Source organism: Eulemur rufifrons, chromosome 3 (genome assembly GCF_041146395.1).
Source record: "Eulemur rufifrons isolate Redbay chromosome 3, OSU_ERuf_1, whole genome shotgun sequence".
NCBI lineage: Eukaryota > Metazoa > Chordata > Mammalia > Primates > Lemuridae > Eulemur > Eulemur rufifrons.
The window spans coordinates 46,198,181-46,222,321 of NC_090985.1; the positions used below are offsets into that span (position 1 = coordinate 46,198,181).

At 36.4% G+C, this 24,141-nt stretch overlaps 1 protein-coding gene across 1 annotated transcript in view; it reads left to right on the forward strand.

Moving 5' to 3' along the window:
• The first annotated feature begins 1,677 nt into the window (after window positions 1-1,677).
• Window positions 1,678-24,141, forward strand: part of EIF3H (eukaryotic translation initiation factor 3 subunit H) — a 95,136-nt gene continuing 72,672 nt past the window's right edge. The window contains exon 1 of the mRNA XM_069466065.1: window positions 1,678-1,813. Coding sequence (XP_069322166.1) covers window positions 1,682-1,813 — 132 coding nt within the window. The 5' untranslated portion in view covers window positions 1,678-1,681. The remainder of the gene's footprint in view (window positions 1,814-24,141) is intronic.

Here is a 24,141-nt window from a genome sequence, read left to right on the forward strand (position 1 = left end):
CTATTTCATATATACTGTTAGGGTGTGGACTCACAGGGAGCTCATGGCATGGGCAGAGAAAGATTTCTCACACAAAGTTTAAGATATAAAAAAGTAAAAAGTCTATACTTTCCCAAAAAAGAGAGAGAGAGAGAGAAAGAGAGAAAAGAAGAGAAAATGGCAAGGCACTGAGAGAAGGTAGTGGGAAATGCCGGCAGCTGAGGAAAAACGGCTTGGTGTTTTTAAAGGATAAAAATTGTTTGTTTTTCCTTTGCTGCAGAATGATAACAGGGACATCTCAACTGGGAGATGTCAGGGAGTTGGCTTCCTCCTTTCTCTTTCCCCTGAAGGTGAGTTTGTCCTTGGGATGTGGTTTTGGCAGGAACTGAGGTGGGAAGTTCACACCCTGCTGTCCGCTTAGGGCTCTTCAAGGCAGTGAAACAAACTCTTAGAGATAACAAGTTAGGCTTAAGGAGGAGTTGAGTCCAAGTGTTTAATCAAACAAAACAAAGGGGATAGTTGTGCTGTGAGTCTTCTCTTCAAAGGGGCAATTATATGCTGTGACTTTATTTCTCTTACTTTCTGTTGATGGTTTATTTTCCTCTGTTAGATAGGTTATTAGTAAGGCCACCTTTCATATACTTGAAAACAATGGAAATTAGCTTTCCATTTTGTAGTGTTAGGAACTTGTCACTGTAACCATTTCTGCTCCCAGGTTGAAATATAGCTCCAGAGCCCCAAAAACAAAAACAACAAAAACTTCAGGGCAAGATATGCCCTTCATTGGTGTATCCACTTCATCAATCCTGAATGAATTGTATTATATGTATTGATTGAATGAATAAACATTTCAAATATAAGGGCTAGAAAAAAGTTATTTGGAAGCAGAAAATGTTTTAAATTGATTATTTAAAATGTCTTTTCACAGCTGTCACATGTTCTTTTTAAGACTTGAGATGTGTATTTCAGAGGAATGTGTCCTCAGTCAGCATGAATAGTAGAAAATATGTTCTGCGTCATCCTTCATCACGGCTTTTGCCTTTCCCTGTCGCAGGAAAGGTGGCAGGGATGCATATGATAACTTCTTTGGTATTTTATTCATCTAAATCCCTACATGACACTAAGGGCAAAAGGCTATTAGTTCCAGTAATTCTGATCAACGTTTCTATGTTTTCATTAATTTCTGTATAATCGGAGTGGCTAGAGACAGCTATCTAAAATTACATAAGACAATTTGTGCAATACCGGCTCGCCAGTAATAAACAGAATATTGAGCAAATCGCCTCTCAGTTTCCCTAGTGTGTATAATGGGACTTATTACAGCCTTTGAGTTTACAAGATTAGAAATGAGAATTTAAAAATTAGAACTTAAAACATTTTTACGTAAGAGACGTTACAGAAATGCGACCTATAATGTTATTATGATCGTTTGTCTAGTGGAGAATGATTCAACATAAAGAAAAGTCTAGTATAGTCTTACACCAGTCAATGGGCAAGAGCCTAAAACGCACAATACGCGTGCGCAAAGGATTCCGCCTGAAGCGGGACTTAAGGCTGGAAAAGAGGAGGGAGGCGGGGCGTCACTTTGGTCTCTCCTCCCAGTTCCATCTCTCGATCGCCGGCTTGCGCATGACGACACGCAAGACTTGTACTTCCGCTTCCGGTACCTCACGTTTCTCTTTCTTCCTGTCTGGCTGAAAAGATGGCGTCCCGCAAGGAAGGCACCGGCTCTACCGCCACCTCTTCCAGCTCCACCGCCGGCGTGGCAGGGAAAGGCAAAGGCAAAGGCGGCTCTGGCGATTCGGCCGTGAAGCAAGTGCAGATAGATGGCTTGGTGAGTGGGGTTCTGTCTCCGCAGTCCCACGTGGGAGCGCGGTTTCCAGCCCGGTCCCGCCGGACGTGCTTCCCAGCATTTTCTCCTCTGGGCTTGATGAAACTGAGTCAAGGTTTTCCCCTAGTACCCTTCTCTTTCATCTTCACTTTTTGTTTGGGAGATGCGACAAACTTTTCTGTCTTCGGACGGGACAGTTGGCGGCTGAGGAAGGGGACCGAGGCTAGAGGTGTGTGTGACAGGTTCTTGGGGTCTTGTTTTGAGACGCCTAGAACAAGAGGGGATTTGGAGACAGATTTTTCTTGGGGACAAGCAGGTGACGAAGGTGTCGAGAGAAATTTAGGGCTTTGAGAAGGGGAGAGTAAGGGTAACTCCACTGCTTCCTTACTGGGATCTGACATTTGTAACTTTCCAAGTGGAGCTGCACTTTTGTAGCCACTCCTTTGAGCTTGTAGTTCAGCGCTTACCTGAAACCGCATAACTGGAATAGACGCTTCTGTAGTATTCATTCTGAACTCTATCAAAGAATATCAAAGAGAATGGTCTTAAATGTATCTAGTGATTGAGGTTTGTGAACTAGGACATATAAGAAAATGTTTTATAAGAGAATGGAGAGAGCCGGGGAAAAGCAGAACTAGGAAAATGTGAAATTTTATTTCTGTTATTTTTAAGCAAAACACATTTCTATGATCTAGCTTTAAAAGCATCCTCTCTCGCTTTGATCTCTTTCTTTTTAGGTTATTTTCTACTAGTGCAGACCCCATATTTATAATAAGGACATATTTTTATATCCACATAAAAATTTTAATTGCAGGGAGCTATGTTTAAGTGAAAATTATTGATAATTCCAATCCAGCATATAGTTGAACCTGTTGAACTGACGTAAGTAAACTGGATGAAAAAGTGTAGCCGGGTGGTTAAGAGCTGATTCAGTCTTCTGGGCTCTGCCACTTACCATCTTTGTGACCTTAGGCAAGTTAGCCTTTCCAGGCCTCACTTTCCTCATCTGTCAAGTGGGGATGTTCTTTGGATTAAATGAAAAGTTTTCATTTCCAAAAAAGTTTCCAAAGAGTTGTTCTTTGGATTAAATGAAAAAATTTATGTGGTGACCTGTAGTACAGTGTGATTATTATGTGTTTAATGTCTGTGGTTGGCACAGGGTGAAAGATATGGCAAGAAATAAACTTTGGAATGCCTTGTCCTATCTGCTTAAGTTCACCTGCATAATACTTTGAAAATGCAATAATGTTTCTTCTCCTTACTGATACTCTGGCTTTCCCTGCCTCATTGGAGGCAGGCATGTGTTCAGGAATAAATAACATATCTTTAGAGGTTGCGGATCTCTAAAATTTAGTGGGTGACTGGACTTGAGTTACACATGTTAAAGTATCACTTATATACTTGGGAAATGTTTAAATCATTTCTTAGAAACATATTTGTTATAAATTTGCTTATGTCACAAAACCACTCTTTGAATTACTTAGTTTCCAGAGTTGAAGAGGCAACAGGTAGGTGGCATAAATCTATTTGATGGAGGTAAGTTATTCACCAAATACTTAGGACATTCTTGTAAGTGCTGAGCACTGTCTAACACAGAACAGGGGTAGAAGTATATCGGTAACGGTGTCCTGGCTGCTTTTAGGAGAGATTGTTGAATTAAAAAGAGTGCCGAAGGTGGAGACGGACCAGATTATTTTAAGTTTCAAAAGCGGTCAATGGGCTTAGGAAGGTCAAGAGACTAGTTCTCAATTTTGTGGCTTTGCAAATTATTAATTTTTTATCAGCTCTCTCGGAGAGCTAAGTAGCTGATTACTCCTGTTCACAAGAGATTGATTTATAAACTTAAATGTCAATTTATTAATTTGCTATGGAAGATACACCTTTTCAGTGATGAAAAAATGTTCATGTCTACCAGCAAAAGTATCCTTTTTGATTACCTGGAAAATCAGACTGAAAATCAGAAGCTTACCACTGACCACAAAAATCAATCATAATGAGGGCAGGTAAAGGCCATCAGGGTTATTTATTCCACATTCTTGAAAATCTTAGTGAATTATCTCTTCACAGTAATGGATACCTCTCTGCTTTTGTTCTCCACCAGTCAGGTAGGTATTAACAAAATAGATTCTTAATAATGTCTGTTTCCCTGTCTGCAGACATCTGCCTTTCTATCATTTAAACAATTTTAGGCAACTAGATTGTGATGCAATTGCAAAGTTCTTCTATCATGTAGGGAACATTTAACTGTATGTTCTTTATGTCAGATACTGTGCTAAAAGTACAAGGAATACCGGTTACTCTATAATTTTATTGATTGATTTTTCTTTACGTGGAATAATCAAGAACTGCCCACTCTTGCATAATATTTCCACATCGATGTCTGACCAAACATAATTTTTAGAAACTCTTCCTTTAATTTCCACTCTCCTTTTGTTTCTTTTTTTCTGTCTTGATTAACAGTGTTACTCTTAGGGAAGCAATATTACATCTTGGCCAGGAATATGCTGAAGACAGACCTGGATTCAGATTCTTTATCATTTAAAAAGAATTTTTTTTTAAGACACAGGGTCTTGCTTTGTCACTAACGCTGGAGTGTAGTGGCCCCATCATAGCTCATTGTAACCTTGAGCTCTGGAGCTCAAGCGATCCTCCTACCTCAGCCTCCCAGGTAGCTGGAACTATAGACATGCACTACCGTGGCTAATTTTTTTTACTTTTTTGTAGAGACAAGGTCTTGCTATGTTGCCCAGGCTGGTCTCAAACTCTGGCCTGAGGCGTTCCTCCCACCTTGGCCTCCTAAAGTGCTGGGATTACAGGTGGGAGCCACTGAGATTCAGATTCTTACTCAAGCAGTAAATGTGACCTTCGGCAAGTTATTTAAAATTTTTAGGTCTCAGGATTATCCTTTGTAATATGGGGATAATGATAAAGTAGTTACCTTATAAGGGTTGTGAGAATGAAATTGTGAGGTATATAAAGTGTTTAATACAGTACCTATGTCATAGTTAACACTCATTACTGTCAGTGTCTTTGCCAATCTCACCTTTATTAATAATGGTTTTCAAGTCATTCTGAATGCCACATTTGCCAGTGTAGTTTGGAATTGTGGAAAGGGCACTAAACTGGAAATCAGGAGATGTGTGTTCTAGTCTGCATCCACCAGTAAGTAACAACGCTTCCTAAAGTTGTTTTACTCCAAAGCTACATTCCTTCACCCACAGAGTGATTACCAGTACCTGTTTCAATTTTAATAGTTTATGGTTTCTCCCTTTCTTTTCACTTTCATACCTGAATCCTGAGTGTTCTTACTGGCGTTTGACCCAGTCAGTCACTATCCTGCCTCACAGGCCACTTACTCATCGTTTATGTTGACATCTTTTTTCTTTATCTGTGAATGTTAGAGTGCCTCAGGGTTTCAGTTTTGGCTTTTTTTCTAGTCCCTGCTTGACATAGGTAGCGTAATGAAGTAAATAAAAGTGCATGCTCTGGAGCCAGACTGCTTGGGTTTGAATCCCAGCTCTAAAATTAGCTGAATGGACGGCCACTGGACAAGTCTTTGTGCTTCGTTTTCCTCATCTGGGTTGTTTTGAGGATTTAAATGGACTTAGTGTGTGTCAATAACTGGAACAATGTCTGGGACATAGTAAACCAACATTTAAGTTTAGTGCTATTATTTACAGTAGTTATAGTAATAGACTCTCTTTAAGGATTATTTATATTCTAATAACTCCTAGATCGTATTTCCTGCCACTCTTGAATACCCAACTGCCTGTTTGACATCACTATTTGGATATGTCATAGGCCTATCAGATTTCACAAGTCTAAAATAGAATTATTGACTTCTCCTCAACCCTGCATCTCGCCACCCTGTGTTTCCTTCATAGCATTTTCGACAGCCTGAAACTATCTTGTTTGTTTTCTTACATGTCTTCCCCTCCAGAATGTGAGCTACTCAAGGTAGGGACTATGCATTTTTGCCTATTGTATCCCTAATGGTGACCCTGTTAACTGGCATGTATTAGGATAAATGAATGAATATGTGATTCCTTTTTATTAATATTTTTGTACTACTACTAGTTCATGTCCTGATATCTTCTTATATAGATTATTTTAATGGTATCCTGAATTTTTCTGTCATCTCTCTTCAGTCTGCTCTTCATACTTTCATTAAAACATATATTTAATGTGAAAGTTCAGATCTTCCTTCCTTAGATGTTTTCAGTGACTTTCTGTTGAATTCAGCTCCACCAAAATGTTGTCCTTACTTCTTGCTTTTGTGTTCATGTTTATTTTCTCTTTCTAAGCTTTGTAGAAATTATACATTCCGGCCCCGTAAGATTATTTGACTTTTCCTTGAACAAATCTTGCATAGTTTTGCTATCTTGCTTTTGTTCATGAAGTTTTTTTTTGTTTGAAATTTCTCTCCCAGCATTATATATTGAATAAAATGTAATTTAATAGACTTATTCCGTTTTTTAAAGATTCTCTGTGTAGTCTAATTTCATTCTGTATACTCCAGATATTTCTTGATTCATTTAACAAGTATTTATGAATTACCTACCATCTGCCAGATCTAGCCCTGCTAGATACGGGGGTATATTGGTGAGCAAGGTAGACATAGTCCCTACCCTCATGACCATTCTCAGCCATGTGTAGACATGGATGAACCCAGAGATTAATTTCACCATTGTTCAGCCAAATGTTTAATCACATTTCTTCCTGGCACATTGATAGTGGCCAAGACCAGTTTTCCATTTTGTATTCTTGAAACCTTCCTTTATTACTTTTAGTCGTATTTCATCAATTGTTCTATATTTGTAATATTTCCTTTCCCTTGGTATATGAATGTCATCAGGACTTTCCCATATGAAAACTCTCAGCTCTGTCTCTTTTACCCCCAATTGTACCCCTACTTTTTTGCCTCTTGAAGACAATGGTTAAAGAATTGTCTATATTTGTAGTTTATCATTCTGTTTTAAACTCCACTGCTGTTAGAATCTGCCACCACCAATTCCCTGAATTAATTTTTTAAAAAGATCATTGATAACATTAGCAAAGAACTGTAGAATATATCAAAATATACGTGTAAAATAGTGTATGTAATATATAATTTAAATAATCATCTATCTATCTGCCATTCAACTTGAGAAATAGAGCATTACAAGTATCTTTGAAACCTCTTCCCCTTTTTTATCCCTTCATTCCATCCCTTCTCCTCACCCTTTGTGAAATCACAGTTGTGAGATTTGTTTTTATGATTTCTTTATAGCTTCATCAGTATTCCTAAACAGTTTGTTTAGCTTCAAATGTTTATATGAATACATAAGAATGAAGTATGAATTAAATCATAGGATGTATTCTCCCGTGTCTTGAGTATTGATATATATCTATCTCACATTTTGATTGTTAGGTCTTGAGTATGCTCTTGGTTGCTTTATTAACTACTGTAATGTCAAATTATTTGCCTAAGTCATTGTACCACTTCACATTTATCCTAGAAGTTTTTGAGGAGTCTCATTGCTCCATATCTCTTGTACTATTTTTTTTTTTTTGAGACAGAGTCTCACTCTGGTGCCCGGGCTAGAGTGCTGTGGTGTCAGCCTAGCTCACAGCAACCTCAAACTCCTGGGCTCAAGCAATCCTTCTGCCTCAGCCTCCCGAGTAGCTGGGACTACAGGCATGCCCGGCTAATTTTTCTATATATATTTTAGCTGTCCATATAATTTCTTTCTATTTTTAGTAGAGACGAGGTCTCGCTCTTGCTCAGGCCAGTCACGAACTCCTGAGCTCAAACGATCCACCCGCCTCGGCCTCCCAGAGTGCTAGGATTACAGGCGTGAGCCACCGTGCCCAGCCTCTCTTCTACTTTTAATATGGCTAGATTTCCAGTTTTGCCAATCCAGTAAGTTGAAATGGTATTTCTCAATAATCTTTTAGTTGTCCATTCCATAGACCTGGCAATGTATCTCTTACTGTACCCTGCAAGAGACAGTGCTTGGTACATCTTTGTGGAACAGAAGAGTGAATCTTCATTCTAGTCGAGTGGTCTCATTGTTTCTAGACAAGATCAAGCTAATTCTTCCTGTTGAACTTTTCATGTGAAACCTACCTTGTTTCCCAGAACAGTTTGAATTTTACCTTCCTTATGTTCATTAGACCCTTGCTACTCAAAGTGTGTGGTCCATGAACCAGTAAGATAAATAGCATTGACTTCACCAGGGAGCTTGTCAGAAATGCAGACATACAGTATCTTGCAATCTCAGTCCTCTCTCCTGACCTACTGAATCAGGTAATTTGTAGGATTTCTTTTTTTTGTAGAGATGGGGTCTCGCTTTGTTGCCTAGGCTGGTCTCCTACTCCTGGCCTCATGCTGTTCTCCTGCCTTGGCCTCCCAAAGTGCTAGGATTACAGACCAGCTGATTTATAGCATATTAATCTTTGAAAAGTGTTACTCTGGTCCATGTTGACCCCTTCCTTTCTCTGGACTTTTTAATGATGACGACTTGTATCATTCATCTTGCCATGTGATCACTTACTATTTATGTGTTTTCTCCTTCTTACTGAAATGATAACTCTTTTGAAAGCTAAAATGTAAAACTTGTATTGTCCATAATTCCCAGTGCTTAAAATCCATTTTCATTACTTTGTTACCTTGTAAATTTTGTTTTCCCCTCTATGTAAGAAGTTATCTTATTGTTTAACATATTACTAACATATTATTAACTTCTTATTAGGTACCACATTCCCCAGTTTTGTAAGTAAGGCAGAGTATGTTGTTATTAAATGGAAAAGTCTGAGTTACATATACAGTGGGCCCTCCATATCCTTGGGTTCCAAATCCACCAGTTCCACATCCCTGGATACAATCAACCATGGATAGGAAAGATTGGAGGGGGAAAAAACCAATAAAAAATAAAATATAAAATACAAATAAAAAACAAAACACCATAACAACTATTTACATAGCATTTACATTGTATTAGATATTATAAGTAATCTAGAGATTTAAAGTATATAGGAGAATGTGCATAGGTTAAGATGCAAATACTACAACATTTTATATAGACTTGAGCATCTAGAGATTTTGGTATCTGGTTCCTGAGAACAGGACCCATGTCAGGTTTGTTCACTGCAGTGATAGAGCAATGCTTGACATGTAGAAGGCACTCATATTGTGAATGAATTACTATACTCCTGTCATATGGAAATTTTTTTGAAAATGAATCAGGAAGAAACTGGGCTAGTAAAAGCTTTGTAGAAATTAATAAGGTGTTGACTGGGCGTGGTGGCTCATGCCTGTAATCCCAACATTTTGGGAGGCCTAGGTGGGAAGATTGAGGCCAGGGGTTTGATACAGTCTGGGCAACATAGTGAGACCCCATCTCTAAAAAAAAAAAAAAAAAAAAAGTAGGAAAATTAGCTGTATGTGGTGGCACACTTGTAGTCCTAACTGCTTGGGAGGCTGAGGCAGGAGGATTATTTGAACCCAGGAGTTCAAGGCTGCAGTGAGCTATGATTGTGCCACTGTGTTCCAACCTGGGTGACAGAGCAAGACCTTGTCTCTTAAAAAAAAAAAGAAAAGGAAATTAATAAGGTGTTGGTGAAAAAAGAACACACAACTGAGGACAGGAGATCAGTTACAGTTAGTTTTATGAGCTTGTTCATATTTTTTTTTACCTTTTGTCCATTTATCTGGAAGAAAAATCACTACTAATGTTAATTGAGCACCTAGTATTTACAAGACCTTGTGTTGGAATGGTTGGCTAGATTTTACCTGATCCTCACAGCAGCTTTGGGGGTAGATGTTATGTCTGCCTTACCTACCTAATGATTATTCAGATCTAATGTGAAAATGTTATGAACTGACATGAATAATTCAGATTTGTAATGCTAGGCTATCACGTGTCACTGTAAACTTTTTTTGTGACACCGTATGAAGGAAGTTAAAGAGACTGGATAACAACTTGTTAAATTCCATGAAATGGAAGCTCTTGTCTGAGAGCCTAGTCTCGAGTAGAATATAGTTTGGCCTTGATGTTTTAACAACAAAAAAACTGTGTGGCCCTTTGCTCCTTCTTTCAGTTTTCTGACTTCAGTGGAGAATAAATAAGTTGTTTCACATGTGTGAATTTTTTAGTCAGATAATTTGAAATCCTTTCAAGCACCAAAACTTTTATATTTTAGCCATTTTAATTATAAATCTTTTTGAAGTATATTACATAATTTTCTCCCTCTTTAGTCAGAGAATATTGAACACTGTGACCATGTTTTGATGACTTAGTATTATTGTTAAGAACGTAAGTTATTGACCAACAGTAGTTTTCAAGAATTCCTTGGAGTAGTCTGTTTATTCCTATAATAAATGTTTCGTGACATTCAATTTTATTAATAGGTGTCTTGAGCAGTTTATCTCTCTAGTTCATTGCCTTTTCTGGTTGTTTTTGTTTTTGTTAAATATATCTGTCTATTAACCCCTTAATTTCCAGCTTTTTATTTGCTGTGGGTGAAAAAACCAGTTAAGCAGAATTAAGCAAGTACACTTATGAGTGAGGATTAAATTAAGTATGCAGTCTGAGATTTTGACTATTTAAAGACATAAAGCAAACACATCCTAGAGCTTGAACTCAAATCATGTCTCACTCACGTTATTACAGCTACTTCATACGTTTTAAGGACTCCATAGATGTTAGTTCTTCCATACCAGATACTCTTCTAAGTGCTTTTTATATTTTAGCATTGAAGCCATACAACAACTCTTTGATACAGAAACCATTATCCCTATTTTATAAATGAGGAAACTCAGGTACAAGTAGATTACGTGATTTGATTAATGTCCGGATAGGTAGAAATAGAAGTTAATGTGGTATACACAGAATAATTAGTCCAATATTCCTTGTTTGAGCATTAGGAAGTGTATTTTTCAAAACTTAGGTGTCTTAACAGACAGCTTTAAAGTGTATGAGAAAGCTAATTTATCAGAATCTTTATATTTAATAATATGTCATTTTAGGAGAAGATCTGTTGCTATAATAAGGCAATTTGGTAAATGCTCTCAAGTTTGGAAACATGCATCCCTTAGCCTGTGGGTCCACCAATTAAGATATTAGGAATCAATATTGAAGAAAATAGGAGGTATATTAAAAACAGTCGGGAGGAGTACTGGTAGGTGTTCCGAAGTAAGGTATTTTACCTACATTAAGTAGGGAAACCTAAGTCCATCTGACTTTTCCATTTTTAGGATGCTTCCAAGATTTAAATAATCCTGCAGGTATCCTCGGCATTGTTCCTTTCCCTTAAGGTCAGAAGCTTATTCATGGCCTCTTGTGTTTTTTTTTTTTTGGACAGTGCTTACTGTGTTTGTGTCATATACACCAGTGATGACAACCTGTATCAGTAGTTTATTATAGCTATTTTCTTAGGCATAATTTAAGGAGCCCAGCATACACAGTATTTCTCCTGGCTATGATTTAATAAATCAGTTAGCATCTTTAGGCCTTAGTTCAATATGAGGATAATACATAGCTTTCCTACTGTAATAAGTACAAGCTTAATATATATTTTCTTATTGATGTTTAATCATTGTTGATAAAGGTTTTAGTAGTAGGTATTGATTTTAATAGTTGGTAATAGTTACAGTTGGATTCCAAACTGGGTACTTTACTGTGTAATTGGAATGTAATAAAAAATTTTAACTTTAGTTGTTACAGCAGATCTGGCCTGGATGAAAGAACATACATGGTTTACTCCCTAAATGTCTATTTTGGCATTAAAAGGTGTGCGTCCACAATAAGTATTTTACATCAGACTTGGTTTTTTATGTTGTGCTTTCTTGTCACCTTTGGCTTTAACTGAAATAGCTTCTTTATAATTAGAAATCCTGATAGTTTGCTTAATATTAATATCTAGGACTTCAATATCTGAGCAACTCCAGATATTTGAAGTCTGGGCAGGATTGTTCTGGACTTCCAGCTCAGTCCTAGCCCAGACACTAGGGGAGAAAACCCTCTCGAAAGCTTTAAGCTTTGGAAAGAGTATTTGCCAGTTCTCATTTTTGTGGTCAGATTTTCTCACTTTTACTTTATCAAGTCCGCTGTAGGTAGTTCTATGATGAAAGCTTCTGATTTTAGCACTTATGTGAAAACTTGGTTGCATTTGCTTTCTCTTCAAAATTAGTTTATAATTTTGTTGTTGTAAAATATTTAAGATACTTGGAATTTTCACTTGGCAATGTATGAGATAATATACTTAAAGAGAGTATAGCGTGTTTTCTTAAACCACTACTTGTAGAAGATCACTCTATAAAATGTTTATATCCAGTGAAGATTAGATTTAGTAGGAAAGTGCAGTGTAATTTAGTTACGTATCTATTTGATGACAAACTGTACCTGTTTTATCAAAACCGAAAAGGCTGAAATGGATACTTGTGTATGCCAGAATAGTATGCTGTGTTTTTGTTAGTGTTGGTATGAAGCCCAAGCACACAGAAAAAAAATTGGATTCAGGAAAAATAGTGGTAACCTAGTATTAACTTAGTCAAAATATATATATTTTTTATCCCTTGAGTCTTTTTGGGGGGGAGGGGACAGGGTCTTGCTCTGTCACCCTGGTTAAAATGCAGTGGCATCATCATAGCACACTGCAACCTCAAACTCCTGGGCTCAAGCAATCCTCTTGCCTTAGCTTCCTGAGTAGCTGGGACTGCAGGTGTGTGCTACCATGCCTGGCTAATTTTTGTGTTTTTTGTAGAGATGAGGTCTCACTCTTGCTCAGGTTGATCTCAAACTCCTGGCCTCAAGCGATCTTTGCACCTCAGCCTCCCAAAGTGCTGGGATTATAGGCATGAGCCACCATGCCTGGACTCTTTGAGTCTTTTACTCTTTGAACATCAGCTGTATTTGGCATAAAATTCTAAGATTTTATTTTCCTTCAAAATAGTGCCTAGTCCATGAATGCCACAGGTATTCATTGTATCTTGATGATTACTATGAGATTTTTTTCTCAATACTTTATATACCTCCTTCTTTCCTGTTCCTAACTAGTTTTATTTGACATAAGTGGCAAATGTTTGTTTACCTGTGGTATAATACAATACAAATGTGTTAAAATATGACTTTAAAAAATGAAAACAACATACATTCATGGTAAGAAAACTTTGGAGAAATCACAAAAAACCATGAAGGAAAAATTCATCAATTTTTAAGCTCCCAATTAAGCCCCCAATTAAGATTTTGGAGTTTATCTTTCTAGTGTTTTTCTATGCTTTAATAAATACCTAGAGTTGAAGTTAATGAGTTAAAGGTTATACATGTTTTAATCATTTTAAGCATGTTGCCAAATTGCTTCCCGAATAGTCATATAGTACAGTTTATTCTCCCACATACAGAGTGTGAAAATGTTGTTTCTTGGCATGGTTGCCAATTGAATGTTATGATTTTTTAAATCTTAGTCATTTTTTAAAGAAATTAAGTCTGCATGTTATTGTTCTTATTACAGTGATTTAATTCAGTAAATATTTCCTCTTCATTAATGATACCACCATCTGCCCAAGTCACCCAGGCTTCTGGTGTCATCTTTGATTGTTCCTTGAAGTTTTCTCTGAATTCTCCTAAATCACTTAGTTCTGTGAGTTTATAACTGTATTGTCTATGCTGTTCATTTCTTGCTCTCTTTGCCAACTATTGCAAAAGCCTCAGGTAAGTGGTCTTACAGACTAGATTTTGTACTTGGCTAACACTGACGATGTTGCTGAGTAAATTATCTTCTCAAAGGACAGCTGTAGCCCTAAAACTCAAAAACTCTTTGGAAAATCACCATTACATATAAAATAAAATCAGACTTTATTGACTGACTTTTAAGGTCCTCTCTATTTTTTATTTTCAGCTTCCACACGAGGGCTTGTTGATACTTTCAAGTCTGGTTTACTGGTAGCCTTTAAGACAATTAAAACCAAAATATTTTCCTTTTGGAGAGAAGAGAAGCCCCATTTTACATTTTATGCCTAAATACATAATTTTCAATTTCATTTTGAAGAACCTCTTGACCAGAAAGATGATGAATAATCATCTCTCATGGTCTTACTGTGGTACACTTTATACAGGAAAACAGAAGACTTTTTAACTTACTAAACTAACTTACTTAAACATAACCATTACACTGGGTAATACATGTACATGTTACACAAATCAAAAGACAAAAAAGAGTAGGTGATGAAAAGAAACTTTTACCTCACTGTCATCCCTTGTCTTCCAACCATCCTCTCTCAGAGGCAATCACAGTAACTTTTTAAAAATATTTTCTTCTGGACTTATTTTACAAGTATTGCCTCCTGTTAAGGATGCAGAAGCAAATTATAATCAAAGTGTCCCTAAATCACCTAAAGGCCTTCTGTTTAGTGCTTCTGAATATAGGAAACTTAAAATATATTAGTAAGTAGACAGTTCATAACAGTTCAGAATTTTTTTGTTGTTTTGTATAAGAGAGGAAATGAATTTTGTTCCAGCTAAGCCTTGTCACTCATTTTACTTTAGTAAAATTACCTACCAGCTACATGTGGGAGAATTTGCAGGTTGGGTATATATTTTGAATTGGTAAAATAGGAACTTACAAATTAAATATCCTTATCAGTCAACATTGAGATTATATATTTATGCATTTGATTGCATCATTGTATTTTCTCATGACTAATTTTGATGGTGAGAACAGTGCCGTTCTGTTGAATTTCTTGAGGCTACCTTCCCTATCTCCTCTTTTTCTCAAGAATCATTAGTCAATTTAACTTTAAAAATGTGGACCATCAATGTGCATTAGATCCAAGAGAACAATAATGAAGTATGCCCTTTCAAACTGAAATATTATAGAAGTTATATTGATTAAGTATATTGGAGCATTGTAATTAATCCCCTATGTGTTAGGAGCAAAATATCTTTTTTCCACCTATTGAAGTTACTTAAATTTCTTTCACATCAAAACTTAACAGCAGTGATTTAAATCCCATTTATTATTTGACTCAGCCAGTTATGAAATGGAACCCCTATCCCACTTGAGCCATAAAATGTGTTAAATTTAAGACTAATGCAGCTTTCTGCTTTTTGAATTTACATTTTGGCAATAACTACCTTCTTTGTTCAGTGTTAGAAAAAATGATGTAGGCTTAACCAAATATGAAAACTGCCAAGTTCACAGATCAGTTAGTGAAAGAAGCCAGAATTAAATGAAAGTCTAGATATTGACTTTACAGAATATGCTAAGGGGAGATTTTGTGGCATTACAGTTTCTTTGAGAATAAAATTCTTCTACAGTAATAGCTGTTCTTTGACGGTGATTGATGTGAGAAATTCAGGCTGTGGGCCTTACCTCCCAGAAGCAACAGAACTGTAGTAGAGCCAACTAGGAATTGTGCATCCTGCCTGACCTCTTCAGCAGGCCAGCAACTGTGCAGTTTGGGCTTTGTGTTTTTTATTTCAGACTTTTAAGAAACGCTTGGAGTGGACTCTGTATTTTTAGCTAGGGTAATGATGTTTTAAAGGAAAATTACATGCACACACGTATACAGAATATTTTGAGTAAATCAATTTAATTACACTCTTGACTTTTTAATGCAGATTTACAAAACCTTGCCCTGAAAACTTGTGGTATTGGTTGTTATAGATATGGCTCTAGGTCCAGATGAATGCTGTCTTCACAAAAATGGAAGTTTGGTGTCAGCTGGTTAATTTTTAATAAGTTATAATTTATGTCTTACTAGTCTGACAAAAAAGTCTTTAAGGAATGGACAGTAAACATTCTGGGGAGACAAGTGTCAATGCCATGAGGGTACTTGGCATATTTTAGTCACTCACTAAATATTCGTTGACTGCACAGATGTGTGTATGAGTGAGTAAGAATGAGTGAAATGTTTATTGTAGGAGTAGTCATTATAACAGTAGCTAACATTTACTGAGGACTTACTAGCATTGTATGCTAGATATTTTAGGTAGATTATTTTTTTAATCCTTGCAACAGTGCTTACAGATAGGTGCTGTCTGACTTATCTCCACAGGAGAAGGTGAAACTAGGGTAGATAAGATAAGCTTGTGTAAGGCTGCAGACCTGGCATTCAAATTTTATTTTAAATTCTGGTGCTCAACCTCCCAACTACTATGCTATGTGATTTTTCTGTTTGTACAGACCAGAGGGTCACATTTGTGTATATATTCATACAAATTCACTTTTAAGCTTTTACTAGAGTTTTTTTTGTTTTACTTGAACATTATGTTTTCACAAAGAATAAAGATTTCTAGAATTACTGTGTACTAGACAACAAATGGTAGATGACAGTGAGAGGTTTGATTGTTAGAGTTTCAGCTGGGCTTACTAGATAAATCATTCATAGTCTTCACAGAGCTTGTGATTCAGAGTGGGGCCCTGCTGCTGAAATAAGTTTGTTTTTTACCATTCTTGAAAATATTAATACAATGTTCAGAATAGAATTAGAACTAAGGGAGTGTAGTGGTCTGACCCCAGTGGAGGAGAATGCCTGTCTTCTCCTGTAAAAGCACCAAGGGGTAGTAGAGAAAACTATGGTATTGGTAGCCACACAGTTTGGAGTTCACTTCTATTGCGATAATGATGTATATTGAGAGACTTTGGATCTGTGACATATATTAAGAAGTGTTTGATTCCAAAGTCTGTATGTTCAACTTCTGGAGTTGGGAAAGAACTGTCTACCTGCTTAATGTTACAGCTTCTGTAAATCAGTGCTTCTTAAAGTGTGGGGTATGGTTTGTGAACACTGGTCTGCACGAGATAAGCACAGGATTGAGACTGAGTGTTTAGAAACTAATGGTAGTTTGAAATTGCTGTGACATCCTAGTGTGTGATCTCTGGGCTTGTATTTTCTGTATCTTTAAAAAGTATTCACTTTTCTAGTAAATACTTTTTATTTTTATTAAAGTATTGGGTCTGGGATAGACTGGAAGAAAACAGGTTCTTCATTACTGATAGTTTGAGGAGCATTTTGATAAACTGTTTTCATACCTATTTTGGCTAATAGCATCTTCCTGTAACCAGTGTAATAATATTTAATTGAACTGTATGTAAAGTAGTATTGTGATTACGAAATACCACTAGATTTACTTAATTTATTAAATAGGTTTTGGTGGAAAAAAGTTTTAATAATTGCAGTGTTTTCTTAAATTTGCAAGCTGTTTAAAAGGATGACCAAATAGTTCAGTGTTTGCTTACTGTAGGTGCACGACACAGGTTGCAACCTCAGCATTCCTTGTTAACTTTATAAAGGAAGGCTAAGAATGATAAATGGTATAGTTCTAACAATCTAAACTACTTATGCCCCTAGTTGTTTTAGTGGGGCTTTTCAACAGATTGTTTGTGTCTTACAGGTACAATGGGAAACCTATTGCTTTTCCTGGTGAAGGTTTATTGTAATAAGTTTACACAAAATTTGAACTGTTGATGTGTAATTGGTATAGCTTAGACTTCTCTGAAACAGGTTTCTGCTTGTGGAAAACCAGACTCTATATCCAGAACTTAATTCCTTACCTTGGTTTTGTATACGTGTTTATATTTTCTGGCCATTTTTATATGTGAGTGCAGTGATGTGATATCTGTGATTAGAGTAGCAAGGCAATCAGGTCAATAAGAGATTAGAATTTTTTTTTTTTTTTTTTTGAGACATAGTCTTGCTCTGTTGTGTGGACTAGAGTACAGTGATGTCACTGTAGCTCACAGCAACCTCAAACTCCTGGACTCAAGCAATCCTCCTGCTTCAGCCTCCTGAGTAGCTGGAACTACAGGCTCGTACCACGATGCCTGGCTAAATGGGGTCTCACTCTTGCTAAGGCTGGTCTTGAACTCCTGAGCTCAAGTGAGCCTCTCCCTTAGACCTCCCAGAGTGCCAGGATTACAGGTGTGAGCCACTGTGCCTGGTCAAAAGATTAGAATTTAAAGTCAGCAGGTGCCTTGGCTTGTAGTGTGTGGCTTTTTCTTTTTCTCATCCTTTCAAATCTACTTAACTGTGCTTCATTCAGCCCATATTTTACTAATATACTTAAAAGAAAGTGCTAAAATCAAGGTATATTATGGATAATTCTGTTAACTCGGTAGCACTGTCAAAAAAAGGAAATTAAATTATTATAGTTTATTCTATTTTATGAAACTCCGCACAACAAATTGAAGTGATTGCTGTATTGTAAAAATTCTTTCCCTTACTTTACTTGATGTTTTTTGAATTAAAAACAAATGCTTATTATACCAAGTAAATAATATAGATTCATAAAGGAAAAGGTCCTTCCAAACCATTCTTACTCATATAAACCTTGTAACTGCATGTAGATAATAGGTTTTCGTTACTATTAATTTTTAAAACTTTCTAACTTCTTGGGCATCATGACCTCTTTGGGAATTGTGTGAATGCCAAAGGTGTTTTCCCCCCCAGGAAAATGCCTTTAAGTACACAGACACAAAATATTGCTGATGATTTTGAGAAATTCATAGATCTCTTCAGGCTCATCAGTGGCCTTCAGGTTTGAATATTGGCTTTTAGGGCTTATATGTACATTTTGAGAAATATTGTTTTTGACGTAGAATTTTGGGTAGCATAGATTTTTCTTTTTTAAACCAATGTATTTTGTGGTAGGGGAGGTAAATATTTTAATATTTAATCTACTTTCTTTGATGGATTTGTTTTATGTAATCAGATTTTTCTAGAAACTGAAATTATCTGTTAATTGCCTAAACAGTCTCATTAAATTCCAAAATACTAGGCTGAGTACCGTGGCTCATGCTTGTAATCCCTGCAATTTGGGAGGATCGCTTGAGGCCAGAAGTTTGAGACCACCCTGACCACATAGTAAGACCCTATCTCTATAAAAAAATTAACAAATAGATGGATGTGGTGGCATGTGCCTGTAGTCCTAGCTACTCAGGAGGCTGAGGATGGGGGACTTGGTTGAGCCAGAAGTTTGAGGTTGCAGTGAGCTATGATCGCACCACTGCACTCTAGCCTGGGCAACCCGTGTCTCACAAAAAATAAAAAACAAAAAAAAGAAATTTCCAAAATACCTTATGGTAACAGAGAAATTCTAAGTATCATACTTTGTCTCCTAAAATTATACCATTTAATCTATTCTTGATGACCTACGCTTATTATAAACTTGAATTTATGTATATATATTATACATAATGTAGGGATATAGTTGTGGTTCTTTTCTTAGCTCCTTGGACCTTATAGCATTTCAGGGAATCTTCAAACTCTGAAATTGAGAGTAAGGTTGGGAGACAGTGCATGTATGGATTATTTCTTCATCAGACTTTTAAATGTATTGAGTTTTTTAAAGCTAAGTTGTTATTTATACACAATAAAACCCACTCATTTTAAATGTGTAATTTGAACTTCATAAACAAATGTACAAAAGTAATATGGAAGTACCTGAAAGAGCTAAAAGTAGAACCATTTGATCCAGCAATCCCATTACTGGGCATTCACCTGAAGGAAAAAAAGACATTCTATAAAAAAGACATCTGCACTAGAATGTTTATAGCAGCACAGTTCACAACTGCAAAGATGTGGAAACAACCCAAGTGCCCATCAATCCATGAGTGGATCAATAAAATGTGGTGTATGTATATCATGGAGTTCTACTCAGCCACACAAAACAGTGGTGATCTAGCACCTCTTGTATTATCCTGGGTCGAGCTGGAGCCCATTCTACTAAGTGAAGTATCACAAGAATGGAAAAACAAGCACCATATGTACTCACCATCAAATTGATATTAATTGATCAACGGTAATGTGTACACATGGTAGTAACATTCATCGGGTTCGGGCTGGTGGGAGGGGGGACCAGGGGATACATATATTCATACCTAATGGGTGCGGTGCACACCATCTGTGGGGTGGGCATGGCTTGTAGCTCTGACTTGAGCAGAGCAAAGGCAATATATGTAATCTAAACATTTGTACCCCTATAATATTCTGAAATAAAAACATGTATATATAAAAAAATACCTTTAGGTGAAAAAAAAATGTATTAACTGCTACCACAATCAAGATGTATTGACAGAATAGTTCCCTTACCTCGGAGAGTTTCCTGTTGCCCTTCTGCAGTCAGTATCCTCCTCCTCACCTTGGCCCCAGGCAACAATTACTGTTTTGTCTTTCCTAGAATTTCATATAAATGAAATCATATATATTGTGCATAGCACTTTGACTTCTTTCACTGTGCATGTTTTTGAGATTCCTTTATCTCCCGTGTATTGCTATTTTGTTACTTTTTATTGTTGAGTATGGATATACGGGTTGAGCATCCGTAATGGGAAAAATGCAAAATCTGAAATGCTCCAAAATTTGAAACTTTTTTAAGTGTCAAGATGGTGCCACAAGTGGAAAATTCCACACTTGACCTCATGTGATGGGTCAGAGTCAAAATGCAGACACACAACACAGTTTGTTCATTGTCCCAAAGGGAAAAAAGACCCTCCCAGCTCCCTTGGCTGTGATTTATTTTTTAATTCACGCTAGGATTCCCCACATAAGCATGCCCACAGAGGGTAATAAAATGGCACATTGTGGGCCGGGCGTGCCAACGGCAGGTTCTCCACAAGGATCCACAGGAGGCCAGGATCTACATGCACTACACACTGATTTTTTACTTATTATTCTTTGTTCTGTGGTGTAAAAAATACTGTTGAAAATGCAAATATTCCAAAATCCAAAAAAATCTAATATCTGAAACACTTCTGGTCTCAAGCATTTCAGATAAGCAGTACTCAAACTGTACTGCAGTTTGTTTATCCATCTGCCTTTGGTGAACCTTTGGGTTGCCTCTGGTTTTTGTCTGTTATGAATAATGCTACTATGAACATTTTTGAACATGTCTTTGTGTGAATATATGTTTTTATTTCTCTTGGGTAGATTCCTAGGAGTAGGTATTTGAATCATATGATAAGTTTATGTGATAAGATACTGTAATTACTGTGTTCTGCCTTTCCACTAGCAATTTTCATGAGTACAAGCTTCTTAGAAAGGTCTCAGTTTCTACTTTCCTGACTCAGACACCTTTAAAACCCCATCTCCTGACCCAGGGACAGAAATTGGGTTATAACTCCGTTCCTAACTCTTGGTGGATTTTATTTAGGTCTGTTACACTTTGGACGTTGTTGCATTAACTTGTAATGCCTAAAAGTCCCAAATGTTTCTTAGATAATTTCCTTTTTACCCTCTGAAGTTTTTTAGAGTTGTGACTTTTATTAGAGGAATTTGGGGTGTTAGCTTCATATCTTACCAGGTAAAGATTGATCTTTAAGATATAACTGTTTCTGCCAGTAGTTGGACTTATTATTTATTTACCAGTGTTTTCAGTAAAAACAGGAATCTGTACCACTCCCCCCCCACCCTCATCTATCTCTAAGCCTTTTTGTTCTCCTAAAATACAACTTGTGTACATTATGAAAAGTAATTGTTAGCATTTTTATTTGATTAAAAATCCATAGTTGTCAAGTATTCTCTTCATCCACATCTTCATAGGACTGATGGCTTGTGATTCAGTTTTCCGCTCAAGTGCTCCCTCTGAGAGGCCTTCCCTGCCTCTTCCACATTAAATTTACCTCCCTGTCCCTCCTTGTTACATTCCCTTTCTTCTTCATAGCACTGTCCACAATCTGTAATCACATTACTTTTCCTCATTGTCATTCTAGAATAGTGGTTCTTAAAGTGTGAGGATCTTGGACATTTTTCTAGAGAGCCTCTAAGGTCAAAAGTGTTTTCATACCAATACATAATTTGCCATTTTTATTCTCATTCTTTCACAAGTGTTTAATCAAGGTTTCCAGATGCTACATGATGTGTGATACCATAAAAGATTGAATGTAAAAGCAGACATGGTAATCCAATTGTTTCCTATTAACCTAGATATTAAAAAGATTTACAAAAGTGAAAAACAGGCTGGTCTGGAGCTGTAGTAAGTTATCTCAATTGATTGTTCAGTCAGTTATAGATTGAACTGCTTGTTCTACTTTTTCCCCCTTCTCACTATTACACTTACTGGTCTTAAAAAAAAAAATTAAAACATTTTTTAAAAAGGTAAAAAATGTGATTCTTCTATCCTGGTTAAAATTTTTTTTGAAAATGTAAATTTTTACAAAAATGTGAAATGGTGTCATTCTTGTATTCTGATAAAATTTTTTTGTTTTGGAAAACAGTTATTTTTTGTAAACATGTAGTTTATATTAGTATATAGTGTGTTTATTTTTAAGATGAATATTTCAAGCATTTCTTGGTTTGAATTTCTGATATGCAAATATCAATATAAAAGTTCTTTGGGAGGGCTCTTATAATTTTTAAGAGTTTTTAATTTTTAAGGTCCTTGTGGTGTAATATGAAATATATTTGGTCTTTGCTCCTGGTTCCTGTCACAGTGCTCCTAAAACCCTTAGAATTTCCTGAGTGATAGGCATGTGATTTGTTGTTATTCATAATTCTTCTGCTTTGATCACACCTGGCTTTATGCTAATGAGGTGACTTAGGTCCGGCCTCTAGATTGCCTCAGGATGAGGCTGGTTACCGGAAAGAACAAGTGATTGGAGAGTTTGAACTTTCAGCCCCACTGAGCTCTGGAAAGTGGGCTGGAGGTTAAACTCTAGTAAGTTCTATAAAAACTCTTAAGGAATAAGATTTGATGAGCTTTTTGGGTTTCTGAACACTTGGAGGGTATGGGAGGGTTGTGGGCCCAGGGAAAGTCTGCTTCCTACCCTTTATCTCCAATACCTTGCCCTATGCATTTCTTCATCTGACTGTTCATCTGTATTATTTATAATATGTAAGTAGTGTTTTCCTGAATTCTGCGAGTCATTCTAGCAAATTGTCAAACCCAAGGAGGATGTTGAGGGAACCCCTGATTTATAGCTGGTTGCTCAGAAGTACTGGGCTTGTGACTGGCAACTGAAGTAGGGCAGTCTTGTGGGAACATGCCCTTAACTTTTGGAATCTGACACTAACTCCAGGTAGATAGTGTTTCAGAGTTGAATTAAAATTGTAAGACACTCAGCTGGTGTTTGGAGAATTGAAGAATTGTATGGTACAGAAAAACCCCACACATCTGGTGTCAGAAGTATTGTGTGAGAATAAAGAGAACAAGTGTGTTTGAGACTTGTGGTTTTAAAACTATGAGCCCCATGAAAGTAAAGACCTTACGTGTTTGATTTTGTTTTATATTCCCAGGGTCTGGCAGAGATGACTGATCTGTAGAAGCCAGTCAATAAATATCTAAGTGAGTGAATGAATGAGTGAACGAAAGAAATAAAAATAACAGAAGCCTGGTGATTCTGTGCAGAAAGATTCCAAATCTTTCTGTAGTTACTGGTCTTTCAGGCATTATATTTGATAGAAAATTATTCTAGTACATCAAAAAGTATAATCTTTATTTGGTCAGATTTAAACTGTTCCCTTGTGTGGAATTGAAAGTTTTTGATACGATTTTGATAGGTCTTAGAAATTCTGTTAAATCTTTCCTTTTAGGAAGGATGGATGGTTTTACCCATCATTTTGAACTCTTTCAAATTTTAGGTTTATTGACTTCTAGTGTAATTAATTTATTTTGATATTTTATATTGGTATTTGTATTTTATTCTGTACTATTGAGAATACTTCTGTCTTAGAAGTTAAATCCTTTGTTGCTTTCAGATTATTGGGCAAAGTTAGGTTTTTGTTTGGTTTTTTTTTTTTTTTAAGCCAGGCACTTTAAAAAAATAGTATTATTTTCATTAGAGATTGATTACACAATAGTCTGCTTTACTTTTTCGGATAGTCTGCACTGAATAATAAGCAGCAGTAGAAGAAAAGCAATATCCTTTTTTTAGCAGACAGGACATATTTACTGTCTTGCAGGTTGGGATTCCTTGCTGAGATCTGCCCAACTTGAGATTGTGCAAAACCTCAGAAATCTGGAACATGGTTCTAGGGACAACTGACTTATTCCTAGAACAATACTTTGCAGAGCACATCAAGTAGGCTAAGCGTTTAGACCCAGAATGTGACCAAGTTTGAGAAGGTGTAGAAGAATTTGGTAATTTAGGTTTCTGCTGGCCAGTTTGCTTTCATCCCTTAAAGCATAATTTATAGAAGAATCCTCATTTACCCACTGATTTATAGGATAAAGAAACCTAGTCAAGCACAGTCTTAGATACGGGGTCAAGCCATAAGGCTTAAGTCTTACTTGCTACAAAAAACTTGAATGCTTCTGAGATGGTGTTAACCTTTGCTTTCATTTCTGTACTGTATAGATTCTTCCAAGAAGGGTTTGAATTTCTCTTATTAGGGATGATGTTTATATTTTTAT